The 17,669-nt window shown below is 37.0% G+C and overlaps 1 protein-coding gene across 1 annotated transcript in view; it reads right to left on the bottom strand.

Annotated features, from left to right (window-relative positions):
• Positions 1 to 6,019: 6,019 nt before the first annotated feature.
• TRPM6 (transient receptor potential cation channel subfamily M member 6) overlaps positions 6,020 to 17,669 on the bottom strand; it is a 92,880-nt gene continuing 81,230 nt past the window's right edge. The window contains exons 35-40 of the mRNA XM_039719276.1: positions 16,119 to 16,405; positions 15,782 to 15,864; positions 15,066 to 15,271; positions 13,111 to 13,162; positions 8,639 to 8,745; positions 6,020 to 7,731 (exon numbers count right to left, since the gene is read on the bottom strand). Coding sequence (XP_039575210.1) covers positions 7,613 to 7,731; positions 8,639 to 8,745; positions 13,111 to 13,162; positions 15,066 to 15,271; positions 15,782 to 15,864; positions 16,119 to 16,405 — 854 coding nt within the window. The 3' untranslated portion in view covers positions 6,020 to 7,612. The remainder of the gene's footprint in view (positions 7,732 to 8,638; positions 8,746 to 13,110; positions 13,163 to 15,065; positions 15,272 to 15,781; positions 15,865 to 16,118; positions 16,406 to 17,669) is intronic.

Below are 17,669 nucleotides of genomic sequence, written 5' to 3'. Positions count from 1 at the left end.
TGATCTTTGTTTGATCAGTGACATGATCAGGTATGAAAAGTTGCTTTTTTTCACACAGCCTATCACTTCAAGGAAAATTTTTCTGGATGTGTTAACCAGGATGTGCTACTGCCAGCACATCCTGGAACTAGCGCCTTTCTTTCTGCAGCCTTGACAGCATTTGAGAGAGGTAACTGTGCTCTTTAACTTCCAAAAGGAGGTCACTTGGACCACTTATCAGCCCTATTTCCACCTAAGAGGTCATTGGAAATCAACTTGTAGTACAGTCAGAAACTCTAAATATCATTTGAGATGAGCATGGGATCCAAGTAACTGCTTGGAGTCAGTAGAGGTTAAATGAGAATCAATTACCTGGTCTATGATCACGATCAACTTGTGGGCTAAATAACTTCTGCAGGGTCATCTGAGGTGAACCTGAGGAGTCAGTTTATCTGTCAAATAGGGCTTATCTCTCACCATCATGAAATCCAGGTGTATGCAAGGTGCTGTTTGAGGTAAGCTAGGCTCTTGTTTGCAGCCTAGGATCACCTGAGGTCAACCTGATATACAGAGACCTCAAGTCTGACAGACCTGACATACTTCTGACTTTCGGAGAGATCCTTTAAAGCCACCACTCTTCTCCTTTGGAGGTGGGGCAAATATTTAAAGTCTGTTTGGTATCCAATTAAGAAATCAAGATTCATTTGAGGTCACCAGAGGGCCTGTTAGGGTTCATGTGAGGTCAGTTCAGCCTTTGCTCAGTGCCCAGAAGTCATTCAGGTGAACCTCAGATCCAATTAACTGTTTAGTTTGTCATTGACAAACCTCTTTTGGTGCCAATAGGTCAGTCACAGTCCTTGACTCCTGTCTGAGGTCATCTGAGTTCAACTGAAGATGCAACTCTTACTGCAGGGTCATTTAAAGGCAAGTCTCATAAGTCAATTCAAGAAAACATGAGTTTAAGTAACGTAGAGAGTCACAATAAGGTAAAATTAGCTTCATTTTTGAGCCCCAAGGCTCAAATGTTGACCTCATTTGAGGTCAAGATCTAACAAATTAGATAAAAGAGGTCAACTTGGGACAATATGATAGCTGGTGATCTGCTTGGGGTCATCTAAAGTCAATGCCTGGGTTCAGCTTTACACTCAGTAAATTTCCTGGGATCACACTGGTCCTTGTCTTCATTCAACAAATTGTTTGGAGTCCTATTCAGAACAAATTAACCTGCAGATTTGTGATATCAACTTTAATTCAAATTAGCTACACCAAGTAATCATTGAGGGTCAGCCTGGGCTCCTTTAATGTACAGGGGACACCTGAAGTTAATCCAGACCACATTTCCTTATGGTTGCTTCAGGGCAGCCTTGTATCCATTTGGTAGAACAGGAGGAGCATGTGGCCATTCCTAACTGACCACCCTGCATCTCGTTGCTCTCCTTAGCAGTTGCTGACCTGAGTGTTTCCTGCCCAGACGTTTTCAGAGGGCACATTAACACTTCAAATGTGATAGCAGGGGTCATCTGAGGAGAAGCATCTCTTTCTTCATCATCAGCTGAGACACCTGTTGAAACCAGGCTACCTTGACTACACTGTGTAAATGTGTTTTAGTTCATATTGCTGCCTCATGCTACAGACCACAGAAACAAGATAACATTGGCAGTATCTCTGTGGGACCAGAATTGAGTGAGAAAATACAGCAGGAGAAGGGCTCAGAAGTCAGACTGCTCACTGTGCCTCAGCCTTCCCTCCTCTTCCTCGTCTCTCTCTCTCTCCTCCTCTTTCATCTCCTTCTGCCTTCTGCCAGCCTTGCATAGGTTGGGCTACCTGCAAAGTGCCAAACCTAAATTGTATTATTTTCAATGGCAATCTGAGAAATTGAAGGTTTTAGACATTTACTTAAATCATTGACTCAAAGAACACAGACAGACTTCCTCTAGGTAATAAAGTTACTCCTTCCCTGCAGAACTTTTCTCTGATTTTATTTCTTGAACCTTAAGTACATTATCAGAACTGAATATTAACATCTAAATGTACCTGGGGTATTTTAAAGCACTGGTTTGTTTTCTGTTCTGCAAACAGAGCCAGTTCTGTGGAGGCAAACGGGCAGAGCACTATAACTGTTGACACGCTCTTCAGTATCAAACAGGAAAACAGTTTTTCCTCGTTTTAGTTTGAATTTTTTTTTCCCCAGGAGTAGTTACTATGCATTGGGAGATCAAATTGTCTTCCAGGATAAGTCAAGATATGACAAAGACAGTAAAAAACAGCTGAAAAGGATAACATGTCTTGCAAATGATCTAGCCATAAGGGAAGCACTGACTACTCTGGTGTGACCACAGTTGATGAGAAGGCCCAAGTCATATCCAGACAGGCTTTCTTTATCCCTGGGAACAAATTTTTCAGCAAAAGGTAACTGACATCAGCATCCTAAGAACAAAAAACAGATATAAAACATAGCAGATTTCATAATTGAGTGCTAGTCATTTATGTCAGCTCCTTGTTTACACTTGTGGCTATACAGGCTTTTTACATCAGAGAACTAAAATTACAGTAAAAAATAAGACCATCATATTAAAACAGTGATATCTATATTTCTAAAACCTGCAGCACTGATTGGATTTACCAAGTTTTCTAAGATCTGTGTACACATCTCAACTAAAAAAAACATAAATCCAGACTTTACTGAACAACTAATAAGTAAATTAAAATATCTACTTTCTTCTTCTGTAAATTAAATTTTAGCTTATGAGACAGGTGTAGAAGTATACTTGTTGTAAGAATATTGGCTACAAGAATAGAAACTAATACTATTGCTGAACTAAAACAAAAGAGGAGCTGGAAACCACGTGATAAATATAGAATACATGTTTATTACTTTGAGATTAAAGATAAAAATAACTGCATTATTCTCTGTATGTTACTTTCACCAGTTCCCCTTAGTGATCAAAAATGTTGTTTCATTTTACACCTATCAAGAACAGAAACATTGTGAAAGTGTTCTTTCATTCTTTAGAAATAATATGAAATAGAGTGACAAAACTAGAACAAATACATTTCTAGAGAATACATGTGTAATATCCCTTTTAAATTTTATTGCACTAACAAATTAATAACCCCAAATACACCACAACTATGAATAAAAGTAAAAAAAAAAACCTTCCTGAGTATGAGATTTTCAATTTCTGGATATTTTTCATATGTTCAAGCTACATCTCCAATGCAGCAGATGCCAAAAAATCATTTTGCTGTGGATAATCCCAACTGTATTGCTAAGTAAGCTTCTTTTAAGCTCATATTAAAAAGTGAGTTTATAAATACTCTGGTGGATTTTTTGTTTTGTTCTTTCAAAACTTTACTGCTTGACTTATTTGAACAAAGTAAACAGGGCTTTTTTTCTCCTGAACCCACCAGAATTATAAAAGAAATCCCTGTACGTTCTTTTCAGCATAAACAAATATTGATGCTAATAATCAAAAACTCCTGTGGTTTGGTTTGACACACATGATTTCCTCTTCCACTCTAGCTGTCAAGCAGCTGGAGAAAGAACCTGACTTCCACATCTTTCATTTCACATGAACCCAAATTTTAGTGTGAATGGGGCTTACCGCCATCCCCTTAAAAAGCTGTTGGGGTTTTTTTTTAATGTCTTCAGTAGGCATGTGTTTCAATCCAATGTCAGTATTTAGAAATCAAAAGACAATTTAAAGAATGTACAGAATTTGTAATAAGAAAGATCTCAAAATAAATAATTTTTTTTAAATTGTAAAGATAATTTATTACTAAACTATAAAAGGGAGGGGAGGAAGTTCTTCAATCATATACTTAAATTTACAGTTTAGTGAAATATGAACCAGCACTCCCAAAAGATGCAAAAAGAAAGGTGAGGCATCATTTATCAGCCAGCAGAATTACTGGACTTCAACTTAGTGTCTCCACGTTTGGAAAAATTAGTGCAAGGATAAAAATATACAGTGGAACAATTTGAAATGCCTCTTTTTCTTGTTTCACCCACTTAATATTTCACACTGAACAAAATTAAATAGCTATAAAATTAAATAAACTACATTTTAACACAGATTAGTATCTTGCAAGGATCCCCAATATCATACTGCAATGTAGTATTTACCTTGACAGATACTGACAAGAAGGAATAAGATTAATCTACACTGAGCTAGCTCTATATCATAAGAATTCTCACAAATGTTGCTATGAATGCAGGAGCCACCCACTCTTGCAGGCAATAGGAGCATTACCAAGAAAAGGTCATCTGAAGAATGATTTGTGCATACCTTCAAAACTTGTAAGAAATATAAAGTGCTTAGGCCCAGCCTGGCCTAGAATTTATTTTAGGTGCATAATATATATGTGTTCTAAATTTATGGCAACATTTTGAGAAAACAACACTATCAGGCAGGAGTTACATTGTCTTTGACTTTCAAGACATATGTATGTGTCATTTAACTTAATTGAATTCAAAGGCGGACAAATAGTTAGAAATTCTTGAGAGAAAGATCTTTCTTTAAAGTATATGTGTATTCATGTAAGCACATATATCCCTAAAGTCAGATTTTAAAATGACAACAACAGGGAACAGAATTACTACTTTACAGGCATATGGACAAAAATTCACCCTTAGTCTGCAGAGATGCAACCAAACTACCTCTTCCACAGTTTTCTGATATATCGGCTTGCTTCCAAAAAGAAGAGCCAAAGGAAACTATATATTTTGCAAAATGAGAAGTATAATCTGATGGAGAAAAATATGGGGGGGTTTTATAAAATTATGTTAAAAAAGAAAAAAACAATAGGAACCTCTTCTAAGTTTTCCCAGAAACTGAAAGCATCTGAGCTAAACATTGTGTAGATGATTACCGCAATGACTGTTTACAATACTGATAACTTCAATATCAATATAGTAATCAATACAAAAACTGGGGACACATAACGTCCAAATCCTATGTATATATCAACACTTGTGAAATATAGCAAATAAATCACAGATCACAATAAAAAGCCCCCTTACACCTTAAAATTTACTGTCAGCTGTAGTGGAAGTATGATTATTTTTTCTTTTTTATTCAAGTATAAAGTTTTCTAATGACTGACGTTTGAACATTAGTTTTTTCTACTCAACACCAAAGTACAAAGTTGGAGCACCAGTTATTAGAAATACTTCTGCTGAAAATTTCTTTTCAGTCTTTACAAAAATCATATTGCACAGATTGATTTTTCTGTTTTCTGAACTTCAACTGTAATCAGAGGACATCAACAGAAACAAATGTGGATGCTGCCTAGTATAATTTTACCACTGTTAGACAGCAGTCTTACATTCAGTCTGACATTGACAACAAGTTAAATACCAAATGGAACATACTATCCTTTGTGACTTCTACAATCTTTCATCCAATTTCCACTTTAAAACATTCAGAAGCTAAAATATCATAAAGACAAGCAAGTCCTAAAAGTCAAATAATATTCAAGATGTTTGTATTAAATACCACAGAATAGTCAACTTCTTCAACTCAAAATAAGAAAAATCAGTGCTTGTGGGTCCAATAATCTGCCACTTTATTGTGCAACGTCTTCTTGTTGTCGTAGGTTAAGAAGGAAGTGAGTTTTTTGGGAGGTTGTGCTCAATCGGTGCTTGGATTTTAATATTGGCACCTGGTTTGGCCACTGAAGGTATGGACTGCCTCTGAGAACACAGGGGGTTAAAAGCAAGAACTCCCAGGAGAACTCTCTCTCCGTCCCGGTCTGTGAAGGAGCTCAGAGCTCCCCTGCCCAGCTGGGGCTGGGAGAGGGAAGCCGTGTGGCCGGGTGAGGGAGGCCGGAGCCTCGGGCAGAGGAGGGGGATGAAGGCCTTGCAGGATGGAAGGGTGGAGGAGCCCTGAGAAGCATCAGGACCCAACTCCCCGGGAGATAGAGAGAGAGCCAGTGCCTGTGCTGCCTTGAAATTCTGTATCATGGACTGGCAGCACGGCCGGCCAGAAGGAGAAGTGGGGGATGCGGCACCGCCATATGCCCGGCCGCTGTGGGAGTTCTGGGCAGACAGAGGTGAAGATTTTAACCCCTTTCTAGAGTAATGGAAACCTTGCAAATACTGATCCTCCTGAATCAGAATGAGGAGAGAGAGATGAAGCAGGAGGAAATGAGCAAGTGCGATGGAAATTGGTGCACGTTGGAAATGTCAGAAGAGGTGAGAAGGTGGGAGGAGATGATGGAGTGGCCTTGGGCTGGACTCTTTCTTGTATGGCCATGGACAGACCCGTGTTTTTCCTGTGCCACAGAGATTGCATTTAAGAGGAGGCAATGCCTTGAAGCCAGAGAGAGCATGGTGAAGCAGTGGCAAGAACAGAGACGGCTGAGGAGGGTGTGGGATGCCCTCTGTCTTCAGGAAGAGGAAGATCTCTGATCACGAGGCCCCAGGGAGTAAATTTGGTGGGGACTGGTGTCCCAAAGCTGAGAGACTGCTGCTTTTGGAACTGGGTGGGGCATCCTTAAAAGGGGAACCCTAAAAGCAGTTCTGGTCCATGTGCAGTGGTGAGAGCACTGGACATGGAGGGGGAGAAGTCACGAGGGCCGATGTTCTCTGGGCAGTGCCACGAGTGACATGGAAACACAGGAGGTTTCAACTGTGTTTCTCGGGGAAGCCTGTGGTGCGAGGAGGGACTCCTCTGTCCCTAAAAAACTTAAGAGTTAATTATTTGAAAGGTAGTGGTAAACTGAAAGTTGATTATCTAAGAGATGGTGACTGGGTGAAAATCTATGGTGTTATTTCATGCTGTAGGTGAAATGAGGAGAGAACAAAGAATGTACTTGGAGAGTTTTCGTTCTTAGTTCTGTGTCTGTTCCCTTTTAGATATCGTAGTTAATAAAGTTGTTTTCCTTCACTCCTAAATCGGAGCCTGCTTTGCTTTGTTCCTGATCACATGTCACAGCAGCCACTGAAAAAAGTATATTTTCATAAGGACACTGGCATTGTGCCAGCCTCAAACCATAACATTTGGTATGTGAAAAGAATTGAAGTTCCTACAAAATTTTTCAGTCTGTCATGTTTAAACCAACACTTCTACTGCTTAAACCAAAACTTCATTACTTGGTTTATTTATTCCTGGTTTATCTCTGCATCAAAATCAATAATAAAGAGAAAGTAGTATTTCTGCAATTTCCTGAAGAGCCTTTTACGCTCAAGAAAAGTGAGCATGGGTCTGAGTGGGCTGTGACTGAAAATTATTTATTTCCACATGTATACATTCATTTATTTACTAAAGAGCAGAAAGAGAAACAGAAATTACTACCACTTGGAAATGAACTTGTCACAATCATCTTCCTAAGAAAGTATAACTTGTAACCATGACCTACATTATCAAAAATGGCATTGATGGGAGAGTTCATCCAGGTAAGGGATGACCTGCTCCTGGTGATTCGTTAATCTGTACAAGAAAGGCCAGCACAAGAGCATGCAAGTAAATAAAGGAGTAAATAAAGCTAATTTTTTTCATTCCTTGTCTATAGGGTCTAGCTAGGGCAGACAGATGCTGCACTCAGTCACCTGTATTTTGTGATTTTGGACAAACCCTTGGCAGTGATAAATGACAAGTTTTGGAATATGCAAACACATGGGCTCTCTGCTTCACAGCTGTGCATCACACTCAGAAGTCTCATCTGTATCATCAGCTTCTTCAGTGCTTGTTTCCACTTCTGTTCCGAAGGCTGGACCAGCAGTTTCCAATGTGTAGTTACTTCTCAAATCTATGGCAGGAAAACAAATTCAATAATGCATCCAAGTAAATGTTTGAAAAGCACTAACACCTCAAGTAGTGTTCAGCCCAATAACTCATGGCAGTTTATTTGATGTTTCCAGGAGGAAGACAATCTGGAGCAAGGCAAGTAAGAACCAGGGGTTTGAGAGCCCTAGGGAACTCAGTGGTGTGAGCCCGTATGAATGAACCTTCCCTGATTCATTCACCTGATTTTCCCCTCTATTATCTCTAGCTGCCACAGACAAAGATAACCAAACCAATAACTATGGAGTTTCTGTTTCAGAATCAAACAGCTATTGTTATTCCATGTAGGCAATGAAGGGAAGGAGCTTCCTCTACAGAGAAAAAATCAGTGGCTGAAAAGTCATACAGAAAGCAATCTATTTTGCTTTCGGTCTTTAAAACCTGCCACACATCACACAGAAGCACATTCTACCGAATGTAACGTGAACAACAGGCAATCCAACTAAGCCTAAGTAGGGGCTGCAGCAGGACCAGAAAACCTCCAGGTTTTCCCCAGCTAATGCATTGCATTTTCTATTACAATTTTCTATTGTTACACTTTCTTTTCTAATTCTAGAAATTATTGCAGATATTAAATGTAGTGATGACCCTGGAAAAATGGGCTCCCATTTAGCAAAGAAAGGGAAAAAATTCAATGGGAAGAAGCTTTTATGCTGAATGCCAACATCAGGTCAATGAGCTCCCACTCTTACATGGAAGTTAGGCAAAAGAGCAATATTCTTCTATCTCTCTTTGCACAGGAAGACTCTGCCTACCAGAGTCTTTCAGTTCAAGAGAATTTCAGTTCTTATCTTTATAGCACATCGAGACCTTTACTTTGTTGCACTTATAAAGTTATACATACATTAAAAATTAATCTTTACTTTGCATACCGGGAAGTTTCAACTTTCTGCAGCAGGAATTACAACGATGCTTTGCAATGAAGTTTCTTATTGCATCTTCTCCTAGGTTTGCTGGTCCAAATACCATCTTCCCAGACCTAAAAGAAATATTCTTTAAAAATCAGTGAATCTAAAATGAAGCAATTATTGCAGAGGGAGGTGATGCCATTTTTAAATTTTTTTAATCAGTTAGCCCTTTTTATCAAGACAATCAAAGGTTAACACATTACAAATTTCATTGATATAAGACAAGAAAACTGACAGTTCCAGTAAAATATTAGCCTACATATATCCCACACTACTTTTCTTTTTCTCTGAAGGCAGACAGGACAGACCCATCAGTCCCTACTAAAGGAAATCTGGGCACAGTGACATTTTGATGATATGTGCCATAATCAGTGTGATTCTGCTGCAGCCACCACTCATTTCCAAGCAAGTAGACTGGTTCCAGTTTTGATGGTGGGTGTGTGAGAACAAAACAGAGCTAACAAGGACTTATTTTCTCTTCAATTAAAACCAGAAATGCAAAGTCAAGCAGAACCCTAGCCACAAAAACATGCAGCATAGAAAAATGAAAAAAATATTTAAACCTCAAAACCCACAGCATGCTACTGACAAGCAAATTTTAAAATTTATTGTCTTCATCCTGTGCTTATTTCCATGTGTCAGTTCTTTGACCAATTCATCAATACTACTAGGGGATTCATTTGTGGAAGTATGTTGCATATTCTGAAAGAAACTGCCACAATTACAAAAAGAAACCACCTGTATCCACACACATATTAGAAGTACCGCACAGTTACCACAGTTTCTTAAGGTAGTCTGAAAGCTATACTGCATTTTAGTATAACTACACTTTTACTCTCAAGAATTTGACAGTCTAGACACTATGGAACACAGCACACAAGAAACACTTCCAAAGAAACTTTACAAATGCTAGTATTTTATTTTAATGATATGCAGAGTGGAAACAGCACATTTCCAAATCTGAAATCAATTATGGCTCTGAGAAGCTATAGAAAAATATTTTAGTTCTATCAAATCAACCAGTAAGTCACACCAACAAAACTATATTCTCTCTAAGGAAAGCAGTGTTCAAACATGAAACTTTCTTTTCATGTAAGAGAACAGTAATGGTTAGCTGAAACTACTATACAAAATTTAGTATCTTTCTTGCAGACCCTGTGAATATGTGTCTCCTGGATCCTGTGAGGCATCTAATCATCTTATAATGCAAATTAATACATCAAACAAGGGAAGAAGTGAATTCTCCCTCAAGGAGAGAGAATCAAGGGCCATATTTAAATAACATGATGCAGTATGGCTATTTCTATCCTTTTCTGGAATTTAATGAAATGCCACAGAAATAGAATGTACCTAAGTATTTGCTTGAGCAGGTATAGGAAATTAGGAAGACTTTGCTAATTTCAAGGCCGCACAACCACTCTGTTACTTCCTCTAACACTCTGATACTTCCTCTAATATAACCATTACTCCAAGCAAGATGAAGCAAGTAAGACAGAATGATATCTTCTCACGCTGTTTTGAGATAAAAAGGTATACTCTCTGTAATCTATATGAAGTAACTCTTCTTGTCTATTCAGTATGGATAAGGATTCATGAGACATTTAAATCTGGAAAACTATTTCAGGGAATCTGGGGATAAATTGGAAATTATCATCAGCCTAGAAACCATGGCATGTAAAGATTAGAAGGCAGTTTAACATGAAAAAAAAAAGATTGAAGGAAAAGACTGCTGATTTTTTTCTTTGTTGTCAGTAGGTAGCACCAGAAAGAAACATATAAATTTCTAAAAAAAAAAATTATCTTTCAGGCAGTGATAATATCAAACAATTGGAAACAGATGCTCTGTGAATGTATCAGTTCTTTTCAGTCTGAAACTCAGGGCTCTCTTTTCCTCATCTCTGAATGTGATGTAATATCCCTGAAAACTTTACTTTTACTCATTAACTTTGTTTTGGCCTTTGTTTTGTAACATGTACTACTTGCAAAGTAGTACGTGTTACAAAAAGCACCCAGAGTACTGCTTTTGAGGCAGCTCTTCTCAGTGTTTGGGCAGAGCAGAAGTCTGAAGGGACTGTGTTAAACTGTTGCTGTGCCTCAATTACATCTGTTTTGAGGGAAATCTTCTTGTGAACGTCATACCTGTACCATTTTATCACTTCATACATTCTCTGCAGTGCATGTGGCCAGCTCTTACACTGATTTGCACCAGATCAGGATCTGTCTGAGATGTCACAACAGTAGGCATACTTTCCAAAGAGATCTATTATATTTGTCTTGATCTGGATATAAAACCAAGACATAAAGCACTATCACAGACCTGGAGGTCACACTCTGCCATTGCAAAGACCTTTCCAAAACACAATATTGGATCCATGAAATAAAACACTTACATGACAGGATAATGACATGAGCCAATGAACTGATGGAGTGTTCAGAGCAAAAGAGCAAAACATAAATAATTTAACTATAAGTAAAGCTAAAATTTCAATCAGCCCCATAAGTCAGGTGCCATCTATTTTATCCTAGGTTTTCAAGAGAACATGAACTCAAAGTATCTTTTGCAGCAGGTTTTGATATTATCTGAGTATCTTATTTACAAAAGAAAACTTAAAACACATCTTGACTCTGTCAGAAATGTTTCTCCTGTGAACAAATGAAGGTTAGAGCAAAGACAGTGCTTTTACATTGTAATTGTTATTACTCTTTTAGAAAGCATTTCTTAGAATTGGGTATCTGCTTACAGAAAACACTACAGTTTCACTGTCTTATTCTTTTACAGCCCTAAATCAAACAATATAGTTTCACTAATTGCTGTTCTGAAAATTTCCCTGAATACAAGAAAATCAGGTTAGGCTTGATTAATTAATCAACACTTGCTCTCTAACTAGGACTTACTATTTTGCAGATGATAAACAACAAAAAGTCCTAAAAATAAGATCAAATTATATATAAGTATAATAATCAAATATATTATATTATGTATATATATTATAATGTATTGTGTTTATATATATTAATATATATAAATAATAATCAAATTTTATTAATCAATTAAAGAAAAGTATTTAATAGCAAAAACAATAGAGAAGAATACTAATAAAAATAAACTTTATTTTAATAATGTAGATAAGTGTTATCCTTATTTTAAAGAGGATAACCTGACTTGTCTTGTGAACTACTTTGGTCAGTGCCTCTCCACTGTTTACAGCAATAACTGTTACTGTTTATGTGTCCACTGATATAAAAAATCTACTTGAACAGTAGCAAATCAGAATTTCACACATCTGCACCTTAAAAGTATTTGCTAAAATATTGAGAACAACTACATGTTTGATCTCTCTGCATCTCTAACTTCATCTATCTTTGTGCTTCTGTCATGATCCTATGGTCTACTTAGGGCAAAGACTTTGTCATTGAGAAGTGCTCAGTATATCACTGCTCTAATGTATTTGTTGTTTCGAAAATAAATTTTATATGTACAATACACCTACAGTCATAATTAAACATTAAGATAGTAATTTATTACTTATCTTTTTGAAATGCTGATTATGGTCCCAGAACTAAGAACTTGCTTACGAAATTAACTTGGATTTCCAAGTTGTAGGCAAGTTATCTGATATTTCTATAGTTAGTTGCCCTTTTTATTAAATTAGACTATTTACATTTGTATCTTCCTACCTTCTAAACATGAGGCTTCCCTTTAATCAAATGGTATGAGTTGAGCAAGATGAACACCAGAAAGGGGAGAGGCAGGGATGTCAGGGTAGATCTGGAGAGGTGTGGGGTTTAGGAAGAGTAGGAAAGCTGTAGGAGAGCAGCCATCAACACCACTGCTTCTGCTCTTACTACAGCAAATACCATTGAAGCACAAGGTCACAGAACACAAGAACAGCCATGGCTCTGATTCTGAAATTTGATTCATGAAGGGAGACAGTTATTTCTGTATGTCTAGTCTATCCAGTTTTTGTAAGTTTCCACTAATGATTTACCATCTTCATATCACATCTGTGAAATCATGCTGCATGCTTAAATGCAGCAGTAAAACCTGTTGGACAGGTTAAAGAACCAGGGGCCTCTCTTCATCCTCTTAAGCCCTTGTGGCCCTGTATACTCCTAGAAAAGGTCAGGGGAAACTGGACTGCCACATTCATATCCTTTATACAACTCTGTAAAGAGATTGCTCCCAGCGCAGCAGTGCAGACTCTCCCACCTTTCATATACCTCTACCACATGGTGAGAGCTGGGACACTCAAAGTCCTCCAAAGCACAGGAGAAAACACAGTCTCTCCATTGGCATCATACTATCATTTAACCCAAACACCATGTGTAAAAAAAAATTAAAACCTCCCCCACAAAATATAGAAAACCATCCTAAATATACAGACTGCTGGCAGAATGTCAGAAATGAATGATAATTTCAACAGAAAGAAACCTACTTTTTATCTTCAGGTTTAATCACAGATGGATCTGTAAGGTTTTCCCCAACACCTACAACAAATAAACATTGTGTGTTACAAGGAAGGTAGTCATGATTTCATAATCTGGCACTTAACAAACTATGTAAATGACCTTTTTTTTTTTCGTACATCATGAAGTGTCATAGTTAAAGTGATCATGAGCTAGAAACAAAATGCTATGAGTATAAAAATTTGTAAAGTACTGGCAATACATTTACAGTTACGGTTGTTACTACATTCTGTCTTCAGCTGCTTTGAGGGTAATTTACATGTAGATGGAAAGTGTATCAAAGTACAATAAATAGTATATTAAAGTTCAACTAACTAAAATGTGACTGACCAAAACACTGTTATTTTACTTGGAGTAAAGGTACTAATCAGACATGGATCTTACCAATATCAATAGAGCTACTTTCAGACATACATTCTCTTCAAGGTAACAAACACAAGCCACAGCTTCATGATGTGCAAATATTTGCATCTGTTATTCCTATCTCCATTTGGGTGGCCAAGTAAGCATATTAAAGAAATGATGACATTATGATACCTGAATACTGATACCTATGTTGCAGTTTTCACCAAACAGATTAAAGTATAATTTACGAAAAATCATCCTTTCTTGAATCTGACGAAAATCACTGTGTTTTTACACTAATAAAAAATCTATGGTCATACGGCCATGTGATATGCAATTATTTTTATTTTTATTTCAACATGGTAAATTTATGTTTTGTAACAAAAATAAAGATTCTGGAAGCAGCACAATGTGGCTGAAATACCCCCAGATTGCAATATAGGCCATTTCAGTTGATGTAAATTAGGCAAAACATGTATATATATATATGTGCGTGTATGTGGAAATGGCCATGGTATTAAATAGTAAAGTGTTGTCTAGATTCAGCCTCCAAGGAGAACTCCAAGGAGAGCAGCCCTTGCACTTTTCTTCAGTTCCAGATTTAGAGAATTAAACATGAGCAAAAACTAGAGCTGATCTCAGTTTGTTTAAGATGAAAACTGAGATTTACATAGACGTTTATATTCTCCATTTTTGAGCCAACATGGTTGCTATGGAACTGTGACAGTTATGTAATAAACCTGAGCAAATTTCATACAAATTCTCATAGGCAATGGCAGAGACACACTTATTCTTTCTGTATAATTTCTTTTTTTCATATATAGCTAAAGCAAATCAAGGCAAAGATGGAATTATAAGCTTATTTTGCATAATAGCGATGTCTTTTTTGTAATTTACATCTTCTGGATGCTGTAAAATATAAATATGTTAAGTCTCTGGCTACCCATAGACTCTTCCCTTGACAAAATGAAAAGCGATAGTGTTTATACTGTTTGATGAGTGATGTTCATCTGAACATTGTCAACTGTTTCATCTCCTCAAAATATGCTATCTTCCCACTTACATATGTATAGTAAAATGATCACATGCTCTTTGAAGGAGTCACTAGACTTTGTGAATAGCATTCAGGTTTAGAGCTTATTTAAACTGCATACAGATTTATTAATATCAACAATAAAAAAATGCAGATAGTGCACATATTTTTGACAGATTTACATACACGTTGTGTGCATATACATGATCTCTGTATTATTTATACATCTTATGAAAAATAAAAATATCTTAACTGTGGAGTGGCTTTTTTGGAGCTTGATGAAATGTTCCTGCAGTTTATCTAACTGCTCTTTTGGTTTTTCAGCCTGGAGGCATTTGAAGCAATATTATTTTCCCATTACACCTACATTAACCTAGACTGTTTCTGTGGATTCTCATTTATTGGCATCACACAACAGATACCCAGAGGTTTTTTGAGCTTTGCATTTCCTCATTTAAGTGAGAATTTGGCCCTCAGTACTAAATTCTCTTTTGAGATAATTACTTTTCATCTGGTTTCAAATAGAAATCCTGTGCTAGCAGTCACCTTGCATATCCAGGACCAGGAGCTCCCCACGGGTGTAGACGTAGGTCCAGTGAGAGAAGGCCAGCATCAGCTCTTCCAGCAAGCTGATGGGAGTAATCTCATCTCCATTGTTGTTGTTGTATTTCCGAAATTCACCAGTCATGTACTTCTCAATGGTCAGCCACTGCTTTGCTGAATGGCAGTAGATGAGGAAAACTTCCAGGAACCTGTAGATGTAAATACTGTCTGTCAGCAGGTGGCAAGGTCATGAGCATCATCATAGCCAGCAGCCATCAAGATGCAGAGCAAGCACACCAAAAAGGAGGACATGTCTTCTTTGTCTGGAGCATTTTCAACAACAGTAGGTAGGTACAAATAATAGAGAGAACAAAGACTTTCTTGGTCTGACAACGCTCAAAAAAAAGCACCTGATCAGAAGGTATAGTTTATGAACAAACAATATAATGTGATTTACCCTAGTGCTCTGTAAATGAGCTGCATCAAATAATTTTTTTTAATTATGTAAATGGCTTAAAGTCTATGGAACAGAATGTTTATTTTCCCACCACATGTAACTATAAAGACAAATTTCAAAGCTGCCTATCTTTCTTCTTAAAAATGCATTAGGTATCCTTAGACATTATCATTACCACTTCATTATCATTGCAACCCACAACGGTAAAGGAGGCTAAAAAGAGAAACCTCTTTCACCTAGTACCTAAAGGCACTGAATTTACCTTGGAGTATAGGGAATAGTATGAGGCTTCACTTGGTTGAAGGTATAGATTAACTTCTGGGCAACCCTTTGCTGTTGAATCTCCTGAAAAAAGATAATGTTATAAACACCACTTAATTTTCATAAAGAAAGATGTCATGAATTTTTCAAAAAAACTAATCACACACACATACCCTGCTTATTTATTTTTTACAAAAGGGAGATACAACTTCCTCAAAATCTTTTTTCTTTCCAAAAGATAACATCAAAACACATGACAACTAATTGAAGACATTAAAAAGTAAGCAGTCTAACATCAGGCTAGGCCTGATGTGTTGTTCCTTCAGGTCTGAACTCACCCTCAGACAGAGATGTAATACTGTGCCATGGTGAAAGATCTTTTGCCAAGCTTGAACCACCTCTGGCAGGAAAGACTTCACAATAAATACTTGTCCCAACTTTAATACATCACTCTCAGACCAAGTACAAATGACCTTCATGGCCCTCCGCAGACCCCCATCCATCTCCTCCCGTGACAGGACTTGGATCATTGCAGTTGTGCCATACTGGGACCAGGAAGACATGCTTTTATCAAGATTCATAGGCGAACTCTCTTCCAGCTGATAGACTGTCACTTCCTCTCCAGCTTAAATAAAAATAAGTTTTGTTAGCAAAAGTCATTGGCAGAAACAGGAGAAACAGCATTTTCATTTTGTGTTTTTAAATAACACACCTCTTTACACACCTTTCTAAGCCACACTTCTTTAAAAAGGGAGCCTTTTATCACAACTATTCATCTGTCTGAAAACTTCCCCAGCCTAAATTTACATTACCTGTTCTTCTACACATTAATTCTTCTGCTATGATAATAGGTGGTCCAAACAGCTTGTATTAAGCCTCTAAACAAAGACAAATTCAAGACCTCCTGGATTCTTCCATACAAAGAACTCACTGATACTCTAGTCTATAGCAGTCATTTAAAATAACATATTTTTAAGGGTCACAATTTTTATCTCCAGTGTATGAACTCTAAATATCCCGTGTGCAATTCCCTCTCTTTATGCACTTATGTGGAAGGGGAATTTTCAATAAGACTTTTAAGTTAATCATCATCTGTGGAACACTTCATGAATTTTTCTTTTAACATTGTGTTTCACAAAGTAAACCCCAAAAAAAGCAATAAACAGCCAAACAAACCTGCAGGAGCAGAACACCTGAATTCAAATCTTAGTTTAAGAACAGTTTAAAAAATAGTTTAAAATAATACTTTTAAATAAATATAGGGGGGAAATCATAACAACAAGGCAAACAGCTTGTAATAGTTATTGAGTATTAAATATTAAAGGAATTTAATTTTGTAGTTGATACAATATTGATGGTAGTTGAGAGTGCCACCTTTTGCTGCAGAGAGCTAAGTTTGTTTTGAAAATTATGACTTGGCCATGATGTGATGAGCCAGGGAAATTAGATTGAAAAGGACATTTCTAGGAGAACAAGCTAAAACAAATTATTATGAAGCTTACGGTTTTGTTATTTTAAACTAATATTTTGACTTTTTTTCTAGAAATTCCAAAGTTATATGCGATGATGAAATGTTTGAGGTGCTCTACTCCTGCTAGTATCATTTTTTCTGCAAGCAGAACCTAGTGAGCTTTAACTCAGTTGCACTCTCTTTCCCCCTGGAAAGTTGTAGAGGCATTCCCCTCTTGCAGCAGAATCAACAACACTTTTCTATTGCCATTTGTAAACTAACAGCAAAGTGGACTGATTTTTTTTTAAATCTGGCTTTCCTTCCTACAACTCACATTATTTGTAACATTCATTAATAAGAAACAAGTTTTCGCTGGCAAATGTGATGAGGTAAATAAAGTGCCAAAATGGCAAAGACCATCATAAGCAATTACAAATTG

Source organism: Passer montanus, unplaced genomic scaffold, assembly GCF_014805655.1.
Source record: "Passer montanus isolate IOZ18808 unplaced genomic scaffold, ASM1480565v1 scaffold105, whole genome shotgun sequence".
NCBI classification, from domain to species: Eukaryota; Metazoa; Chordata; class Aves; order Passeriformes; family Passeridae; genus Passer; species Passer montanus.
The sequence above is the reverse complement of the archived record's forward strand: the minus strand, read 5'-3'. Positions and strand labels throughout refer to the sequence as shown.